Source organism: Bos taurus, chromosome 5 (genome assembly GCF_002263795.3).
Source record: "Bos taurus isolate L1 Dominette 01449 registration number 42190680 breed Hereford chromosome 5, ARS-UCD2.0, whole genome shotgun sequence".
Classification (NCBI taxonomy): domain Eukaryota; kingdom Metazoa; phylum Chordata; class Mammalia; order Artiodactyla; family Bovidae; genus Bos; species Bos taurus.
In genome coordinates, this window is record NC_037332.1 from 75,403,278 (window position 1) to 75,413,597 (window position 10,320).

Below are 10,320 nucleotides of genomic sequence, written 5' to 3' on the forward strand. Positions count from 1 at the left end.
GAATCAAGTTCTTTCCAGTTGTCCACATGGTAATTTACTTCATAATGTACATTTTATTTCTCTCTCATTTCCTGAGTAAACCGTTCACAGGATCCCTGCTCCAGGGTCTGCTTCTGAGGACCCCAAACTCAGGCTGCCCTCCAAGGCTCGTACCCCCAGGGACTGCTCTAGAAGTGTTTTTGTTTTCTGAACTTCTCTTTGCTCAGTCAGCTGACCAGGGCCCAGGCAGCCTGGCAATGGGTCATGTGTTTATCTGTCTCCTGCAGGCCGAGCTGCGCTCAGACGCCAAGGAGGGGGGCCCCTGGCTCTTATTTCTCACCCTCCATCTCCCCTCTCAGCTTTTCTGCTTCCCAACTGAGTTTTTACCTTTTTTCCTCTTTCTTTGCTTGTTTGCTTTTTAATGATTTCTGGGGAGCAAGACCATGTGGAAGATAAAATGACTGCATAGCATTTATCAAGCACCTACCCTGGACCAGGACTGCTACTGACCACTACATTTAGGGAGCCGTTGACCACCCTCTGTCCATCAAGCTGCCTGAGGAGATTTGTTCTCTGACTTTCCTTTCATATGAGGACCCCAGGATTCAGAGCAGCCTTAAGGAGCCCGTCCAGGGGTTCACAGATGTTTGTTGGCTGAGTCAGGCATCCCAAGGGAGAATCCTGAGACCCAAGTCCCAGCTCTGCCTGCCAGCGTGAGCTGGGTTAGCAAAGATAAGGAGGTCACCAAGAGCTCATCACTTCACTTGATTCCTTGTGCCTCATTTTCCCCATCTGTTAATTAAGGGAATGCAAGGGTTTTCTAAAGTCCCTCCAGCCTTTGCTTTCATGCTTCTCTTTAGGGATGGAGTACGTGGTCTGCTGACCTCAGGCCACAGTCCAAGACTCCCTGCATGCCTGGTTGCCTGTAAACAATTTACCCAGGTTAATTTTCCTTGTTGACATTATCTGGCTCTCACTCAGATCAAATACTCGAAAGCTTGCCTCCTCCTTCACTCAGCTTTTAAAAGATCACTGGCATTCCACTATCAGAAAGAATTAAAAAAAAAAAAAAAAGAATTTAAGGATCAGCCAACATGAAAATCCCTGTGTGAACTTCCTCCTCTGGACTCAGATACAAACATTCGAGAAGCCTCGCCCCATGCCTACACTAATTCCTGAGGAAACCACTGTTTACATTTCTTCAGAGCAATGTAACCTGTGGTTAAGGGCAAGGACTCCAGAGTTAGACCCTCAGAATTCAAATCCCAGCTCCACCACTTACCGACTGCGTGGACCTCTCTGTGCCACCATTTCCAGATCTGTAGAATGGGACCGTTAAAGGAAACGGCTCTGAAGGAGCGTTGTGACTGAGTTGATATATGTAAAGCTCTCAGTGCTATTTTCTAAATGGACTCTGCCTGGGTTTCTAGTCCCTTAAATCCAAGGACACAGAGGCTCTCCACAGTGACTCACCTTTCCTGTGGCGGACCCTTTCGAGGAAGCTGAGGAGTGGGTCTCACCCTGGGCAACAGGGTAAACAGGTAAATAGAATGAAAGGGAAAGCAAGAGCCTAGGGAATATCTCTTAAGGATCATAGGTTAAGATCTGTGACTGAAAACTGTTGCTTGCCTACCAGCAAACAAAGAATGTTGCATCTGTCAACCACTATAGCCACTCAAATGGTGAGCCCTGAGGGGACTCAGGATGAGAAAGCACAGGATACCGGCCCTAGATATCAAAGGTGTATATCAAAGGAGTGATTTCAGTGAGCCCAGACTCTGGTATCTTCCCATACAAAGAAAAGCTAAATTCCTTAACTTGAGATACCTGGTTTTCTTTAATTAATGGTAATTTTTGATGTTCCAGCTACCTTTAGTCTTTGTTAGAAAACCCCTCTATAGCCAGGACCCCCCACTTACTTCTGGGGAGCAGTTCCTCTGTCTCCTGGGGTTGAAGTTCTCAGAAAATCCACCTAATATAGCACAACTCTCAACTTTTAGGTTGTTTCCCCTCTCCTCCCCGCCCCCCGCCCCCGCTCCACCCCCAACCCTGTGGCGACTCTTCATTGCAGTTTCTCATGGCAAAGGCTTCTCTTTTTGTGGAGCACGGGATTAGTTGCTCCAGAGCATGTGAGACCTTTCCAGATCAGGAATCGAACCAGACTGGGATATTCCTAGACCTTGCACTGCATGGTGGCTTTTCAACCACTGGGCCACCAGGGAAGCCCTTGTGATTCTTATTATAATTGCAAGGCCCACTTCAGCAATAACCATCAGGAAACACTGAGAAAATAAAGGCTTATTATTTACAGGACCTGGAAATTACACAGTACAGTGGGGCCGGAGAGCAAGGTCCTGGGGAGGAAGAGAGAGAGAACAAACTGGGTCTCTACTTTTACTGGGGTCAAAGGTGGGGGGCTAAGGTTCTGAGTGTTCATTCTTGTCAAACTACAGATTGGCACTTGCCATCCACCTCTACTAGGATTATTAAATCAGTTGCTGCTGCAGCTGCTGACTTTCAATGCCCTCGGAAAGGAGTTCAGGGCAGAGGACAGAAATGAGGCACTCTGAGCTTTGGGAAAACTGGCAGAACAGGTCTTCTGAAGACAGCAGGAGCCAATTTATGAGCCTGATTCTTGTACCTCCTCATGGAGATGTCTTGGTGACATGTATTCTCCTCGTGACTAGCAGTTCTGTACTGTACTGTGCTTAGTCCCTCAGTTGTGTCTGACTCTCTGTGACCGTATGGGCTGTAGCCCACCAGGCTCCTCTGTCCACAGGGATTCTCCAGGCAAGAATATCGGAGTGAGTTGCCATCTCCTATTCCAGGGGATCTTCCCAACCCAGGAATCGAACCAGGGTCTCCTACATTGCAGGCAGGTGTTTTTTTTTTGTTTTTTTTTTTTTTGAATTTCTGCAACATTTTTAATCTGTAAACTGAACTTTTTATCATGCACAAAAGTCTGTGACATAGGCTTTCTTAGATTAGACCCAGTTTGGCCAACTGAAAATGGAAAATCAGGATTGTTTTTTGTACAGGAAAATTTTCAATAAACCCAAGGAATGTTTTTCACAAGACACAGGCTGGACCGTAAGTTTTGCATCCAAGAGGCTAGGCTGTTGATTTGACTTAATCTTCTCGCACCAAGATTTGCAAAGGAAAGATAAAAGTCAACCAAGACAGTACATTTCAATTTGTTTCGATTGTTTATTAACCAGATTACAATAATAATCCTGGTAGATACCTTAGTTCATCCTTCTAATAAGCCTGTTGATCTGGTCTTCCCTATTGCCAGCATCTCCACCTTCTACAAAATGGGTGGTCTTTTTCTTCATTCCACCTCATGGAGAAGACAATTTAAAGGGCCACAGGAAGTTGTTTGCTTCTTTGAAACGTTTTCCAACGGTATAGATCTCGTGAATCAGATCCTCCATGCAGATGATTCCATATTTCCCAAGAGATCGAGCAATCAATGCGTTGTCTGTCAGGGCAATTCGCTTTTTGTTGATTTTGCCGTAACCACGCTTGTAAATCAATTCATTTACAGACTTCAGATTTGGGTACCCCCATGCAATGTATGGCTCCACAATTCTCAGCATGTTAATTGACGCCTTGTTGAGCTTCACAAAGGTGCCGTTGAAGATCTGCCGGAGGCGAAGGAGCTGCAGCACCTTTCGGACCTTTGGGCTCACACCATTGATACCTCTGATCCTGATGACAAACGCCAATTTGGGTTCCGCGGGTACATAGAAGTTACCGGCTTTTCGTGCCATCCTAGCCATTCGAATTTCAGTTCTGTACATCTGCCTGTATTCCTTGTGGTAATGCTTAGCTTTTTCATAGATAAGCTTCCTCCTTGCCTTTCGAAGCATCTTTTGGGCAAACTTCTTTCTCAGTCGCTTGATCTTAAGCTCTGCGAAATTCTTCCGCTTTTTCTTAAGGGTTTCTGGCACAGCAGGAACCTTCTTTTTCTTCTCTTCTGCACCCTCCATGGTTCCAGCCGGGAAAGAGCGCAGGCAGGTTCTTTACCAGCTGAGCTACCATGACTAGCAGCAACCTTCTGTAAAAAAATGTGTGCTTGATTGCCTGTATTCCCCCTTTACCAAAATCACATATATACTGACCTTCCCTTACCTCTTTGGAGCAGTTTCTCAGAGCTATCTGAGATGCTATCTCCTGGGCTATAGTCCTTATTTTGCCCCAAATAAAACTTAGCTCACAACTCTCATATTGTGCTTTTTTTTTTTTTTTAAGTTGACACTGTTTATTGGTGAATTTAAAACATAAGCAGGGAAATTTAAAGTGTGAGAACAAGTGACCCAAATAGTCAGTGATTGAAATCAACCAAGATCTCTAAAACTGAGGAGACTCAGTGGAGGGGTAGGGGTGTGGGGTGGGGGGTGGCATGGCTCTTTTCTTAGTCCTGTGGCTGCTCAATGTGCTTCTTTGTGATCTCCATCTTTCAAGTGGATGCCTCTGTGATGAAAGCTTAAATCAGGCCCTTGCATTGCCAAGAAGAAAAAAGCAAACGTCAGGGCTTACCCTCTACACTCCTTAGCATTCTGCTCATCTCTGTCTTCCATTATTTTTTTAAATATTTATTTAATTTTATTTGGCTATGTCAGGTCTTGTTACAGCATGCAGAATCTTTGTTGCATTATGCAGGATCTTTCATTGCAGTGCACAGGCTCTCAGTTGCACAGGCATGGTTGCTCCATGGCATGTGGGGTCTTATTTCCCTGACGAGGATCAAACTCACATCCCCAGCACTGCAAGGGAGAGTCTTAACCACCTGACATCAAGGAATTCCCTCTGTCCTCTGTTATTATCACCCTGTAGCCTGGGAACCCTCTGAACATAAGGACAACTCATCTCTGTCTCTTCCATTGTGCCAAATACCCAGTACATACTACGTTCTTGGTAAATGCAAGTCCACCAAAAGAGACTAGGAATGGGGGAGATCCAGGCCTGCCTTCTGGCCACTACCTGGAGCAAGTCACCCTCTAGCTTGTAGTCCAGGGAAGCCAGCAGCACAAGAATGGGAGAAGAGGCTGGGTTATCCCTCACATGGCCTAATTCACACAGGATCACCATGAAACTCACCCTCTTGTCCTAAGGACAGGCTTGTGCCTTCTCTTATTACTTAAAAACTTCCCAGATGAGATGCCTGCAGGCTCGGCCAGAGGGAGGAAGCCAGGCCCTTTGGCCTTGATACGGAGCATCCTGGTTGACACATGAGTCCATCCACCACCACTCTCCCCCTGCCAAAAAAAATCAAGGCTCTTCTCCCCCAGATGATTCCCCAAGCTTCTGAACCTGCAATTTTAATAAAATCAGTTTTATTGTCACAGCTCTTGGTGGCTTTCTGAGTGCTAGGCACAATGGAAAACAGTGAAGACTAGGCAATAATTTGCAGTGGCACAATGAATCTTTGCATATTCCAGGTCCTAGGAAATCTTGCACAAAAAGAAAATTAAATCAGCATCATCCATTTGACAATGGGACAATTCTTTACATCATACCTATTAATATGTCCCAGTGTTTCTTGAAACACAGTTGGGAAACCTAGGCCTGAAAGAAAAGAATAAGCATTTATTACATGCCTGAAAGAGGGCTATGTGCTATGCCTGATCCTGGACATGCATTTTCTCAGACAGTCCTGAGACTGGTGTTATTTCCCCTGAGATAAAGGAAAATGAGTCTCTGATAAGCAAGGTGATCTTCTCAGGGACTAGAGCCCAGCTAGAGAGTCATTTATGGCTGCAGAGTCTCTTGTTGCCTCTTGGATTTCCCCTGGACTTACTGTGTGCATGCATGCATGCATGCTCTCCCTTCAGTCGTGTCTGACTCTTTGTGACCCCACGGACTGTAGTCTGCCAGGCTCCTCTGTCCATGGGATTCTCCAGGCAAGAATACTGGAGTGGGTTGCCATTCCCTTCTCCAGGGGATTTTCCTGACCCAGGGATCAAACCTAGGTCTCCTGCAGCTCCTGCATTGCACACAGATTCTTTACTGCTGAGCCACGGGGGAAGCTGGGACTTATTACAGCTGCTGCTAGCTCCCATTTACCACAGAGACAATGATTCCTGGAGGGAGAAGGCAGAAAGCCTCTTCCAGCCACTCTGGACTGTCACTGACAGTTTGGATTTGCAAAGCTGACCATGTGTACTGTTCACTTTCAGATTAAACAGGAGTTCACTCAATTGGGCCTTAGCTTCCACAGCGATAAAATGGAGCTATGAATGAAGAGCTGGAAATACATGGTTAGAAAGGTGTAATTAAGTGGTCTCTGGGTCCCCTCCTTAGCACATACACGCTGGATTTCTAAGGTCTAAGTACTTTCCTGTAATTTAGAGACACTACCAACAGGGAGTGAGCTGGACTAGGATAACAGCCAGGTAGAGCAGGTCGCCTGAGTCCCAGGATAGAGCATTGGAAGTTGCTTTTGTAGGTTTCTCCCTCAGGTGGTACTTGAATATCACAGAAAATATGAAGACAGATATGAATCACTTTGAGTAAATGAAGTCCTGCAAGAATGGAAGGATGAATAACTTTTCCATTCTATGCACTAATGCGACTTAAGACCTGGTCCCTGTACCTCCTAGAAACTTAAGAATCACCATGTCTACCATCTAATGGGCTTCCCTCATAGCTCAGTCAGTAAAGAATCTGCCTGCAATGCAGGACACCCGGGTTCAATCCCTGAATCAGGGAGATCCCCTGGAGAAGGTAACGGCAATCCACACCAGTATTCTTGTCTGGAGAATCCCATGGACAAAGGAGCCTGGCAGGCTACAGTCCATGGGGTCGCAAGGTTGGACACAGCTTAGCGACTAAACCACCACCACCACCTAATGACCTCAGAAACACAATGAACAAGGAATGCTGTTGGAAACAGCACCAGTGAAATTAAGGTCTCATTTAAGTTTTAAAAGCTGTGCATGTTTTATTTTGCCCAGATTGCAGCTTCTCTCTCTCTCCAGAATATTCAATGTTTAATTAAAAAGGGCTTCTCTTAATGTCCGGAGATAAAATCTTTAACTGAAGCAAAGGCATAAAATGTCTTTGTTCATTTGTTCATTTTGTTCAAATTGAAATTGCTTGTTTAACTTAAAATCACCTTCCCCACATTCTCTTACTCAGGCTCTTCCTGAGCATCTGAGCTCTCTCAGAGGGCATCTTGCCAGCTCTCGCCAGCAGTTACAGGAAACAAAGCAGTTACAGAAACAAAACAAATGTAATGTGAATCTGAATTTCTGCAGTATCCTTTCAATCCACCTTCCATACTGTGAAGGTGGAAAATTGCTCAACTCTGACGAGCAATGAAGCTGTTGGGTGTGTGCTTTTTGAAGGTTACATAAATGGCACATTTCATACTGTAAGGCTCATTCTGCAGACTGTCATTTCCACCCACTATGATATATCACGAGATCTTTCCATGCTGGTGTATGTAGATGTGGTTCAGCCCTTTCCACTGTCATAAATTACCCGCCTTGTCCATTCTCTGCCTAACAGATCTGTGTGTTGTCTTGCTGTTACAAACAATGCTGCAATGAATAACTTTGCATGAGGTTCCTTGTGTGCATTTTTCAGAGTCTCTCTAAGCTGTGCAGAAATTGAAGTGCTAGGTTGTAAAATTTAATTTCAACCTTGCTAAATTCTTCCTTGCTGTTCTGGATTCATGATTCATGGAGTGTATGTGACTTCTCATTTCTCTCCTCACCTATACTTGCATTTTAATGTTTGCCAACTCTATGAATTTATTGTTTTAATTTGCATAATGGTCTAATTATTGGAGGTATTGAGCATCTTTTCAACTTGGCTATGTGGTTGCTTCTGTCATTATCAGCCCTTTGTGTTCCAGCCAGACTCTAAGCTCCTGGAGGGAGGATTGGATCTCACATCCAAAACCCTCACAAGGCACAGTCCCATCTAAGTATATATTCTCTTTCTGTGAACCTTTCCCCCTTGACCTTTGTGCCCCACCTTGGAGTCCTACCCTCCAAGATTAACAAATAAGCAGCTCCCCAAATAAGCATGCTAGGTTTGTGCTCACACAATATCTTCAGTCTGGAATGCTGTAACTCTTCCAGGCCATCTGAACCTACCTACTCATGTCCCAAGGTTCACCTCAAGATCTTCCTCTTCTATGAGGTCATCTATGAGCCCCCAGCCCTCTCTCCCACCCCAGGTTCATCTCTGTGCTTCCATTGGCCCCATATGACCTTCTCATGGCATGTGTAAAACTTATGAGCGTCTTTGATTGATTCGTCTCTCCACCAAACTCTGGACTCCTTGAGGACAGGCGCCATGTTTTATTCATCTCTGAACTTCTGGTTTATTGTTCAGTACCGGACAGAGGGTAGATGCATAGTATGTGTTTGTCAGATGGATGGATGAGCCTCAAGGCCAGCTCCTTCCACATCAATTCTCTGCAGACTGTGATGTCCTTAAGGACGGAACTGTATTAATTCATACCATTGTGCCCTACGGTGGCTAACAGAGCCAAGTGATTATGGCCCTCAGTATCTATGATTGCCTGGTAGATCAAAAAACAACTTTGGACAGAATTTCCTGAATTTTCCACCCCAGCTTCCTGCTGGAGAATTTCCTTGGTCTCTCCAAGCCTCAGTTTCCTCATCTTCATAAAGAGGATGATAATAGCATTGAGGATGGCATAAGGATGAAATAAGGCTGTGTGTATGTAAAGCACCTGGCACACAACCACAAACATCTGGCATATTATAATTTCTACATCAGAACAGAATGGGGTCTACTTTAGCTACAATTCTCTAGATGGCTCATTTTTTTTTTTTTTTTCAGTTGCCATATGTAATGAGCAGATAGTTCAGTTCAGTTCAGTTCAGTTCAGTCGCTCAGTCCTGTCTGACTCTTTGCAACTCCATGGACTGCAACACTCCAGGCTTCTCTGTCCATCACCAATTCCTGGAGCTTGCTCAAACTCATGGCCACCAAATCAGTGATGCCATCCAACTATCTCATCCTCTGTCGTCCCCTTCTCCTCCTGATTTCAATGCTTCCCAGCACCAGGGTTTTTTCCATTGCGTCAGTTCTTCACATCAGGTGGCCAAAGTCATAGCTCAATCAGTAAAGAATCTGCCTACAATTCAAGAGGCACGAGTTCAATTCCTGGGTTGGGAAGATCCCTTGGATAAGGAAATGGCAACCCACTCTAGTATTCTTGCCTGGAGAATCCCAAGGACGAAGGAGCCTAGCAGGCCACAGTCCACGGGCTCGTAAGAGTCGGACATGACTTAGCAACTAAACCACCACCAGACTTAATTGATAAAACAGTGGCAGGCTCTGAGAAGACAGAGCAGATAGTAGCTACTCAATAGCTACTATTGAATCCAGATGTTCAAGCTGGATTTAGAAAAGGCAGAGGAACCAGAGATCAAATTGCCAACATCTGTTGGATCATCGAAAAAGCAAGAGAGTTCCAGAAAAACATCTACATCTGCTTTATTGACTACACCAAAGCCTTTGACTATGTGGATCACAACAAACTGTGGAAAATTTTTCAAGAGATGGGAATCCCAGATCACCTGACCTGCCTCCTGAAAAATCTGTATGCAGGTCAAGAAGCAACAGTTAGAACTGGACATGGAATAACAGATTGGTTCCAAATCAGGAAAGGAGTATGTCAAGGCTGTATACTGTCACCTTGCTTATTTAACTTCTATGCAGAGTACATCACACAAAATGCCAGGCTGAATGAAGTACAAGCTGGAATCAAGATTGCCAGGAGAAATATCAATAACCTCAGATATGCAGATGACACCACCGTTATGGCAGAAAACGAAGAATTAAAAAGCCTCATGATAAAAGTGAAGAGGAGAGTGGAAAAATTGGCTTAAAACTCAACATTCAGAAAACTAAGATCATGGCATCTGGTCCCATAACTTCATGGCAAATAGATGGGGAAACAATGGAAACAGTGAGAGACTTTATATTTTGGGGCTCCAAAATCACTGCAGATGGTGACTGCAGCCTTGAAATTAAAAGACACTTGCTCCTTAGAAGTAAAGTTATGACCAACCTAGACAGCATATTAAAAAGCAGAGACATTACTTTGTGAATAAAGGTCCATCTGGCCAAAGCTATGATTTTTCCAGTAGTCACGTATGGGTGTGAGAGTTGGACTATAAAGAAACCTGAACACAGAAGAATTGATGCTTTTGAACTGTGGTGTTGGAGAAGACTTTTGAGAGTCCCTTGGACTGCAAGGAGATCCAACCAGTCCATCCTGAAGGAAATCAGTCCTGAACATTCATTGGAAGGACTGATGCTGAAGCTGAAACTCCAGTACTTTGGCCACCT

At 44.7% G+C, this 10,320-nt stretch overlaps 1 protein-coding gene across 1 annotated transcript; it reads right to left on the minus strand.

Annotated features, from left to right (window-relative positions):
• Window positions 1-3,162: 3,162 nt before the first annotated feature.
• On the minus strand, window positions 3,163-4,004 carry LOC788541 (large ribosomal subunit protein uL30-like). The gene has a single exon (XM_059886997.1). The coding sequence runs from the start codon at window positions 3,969-3,971 to the stop codon at window positions 3,321-3,323; it is 651 nt and encodes a 216-aa protein (XP_059742980.1). The 5' UTR covers window positions 3,972-4,004; the 3' UTR covers window positions 3,163-3,320.
• Between the last annotated feature and the right edge of the window lie 6,316 nt (window positions 4,005-10,320).

Bases quoted from the DNA above. Each gene is read 5' to 3' on its own strand.
- LOC788541 (XM_059886997.1), bottom strand. From the start codon at position 3,971: ATGGAGGGTGCAGAAGAGAAGAAAAAGAAGGTTCCTGCTGTGCCAGAA.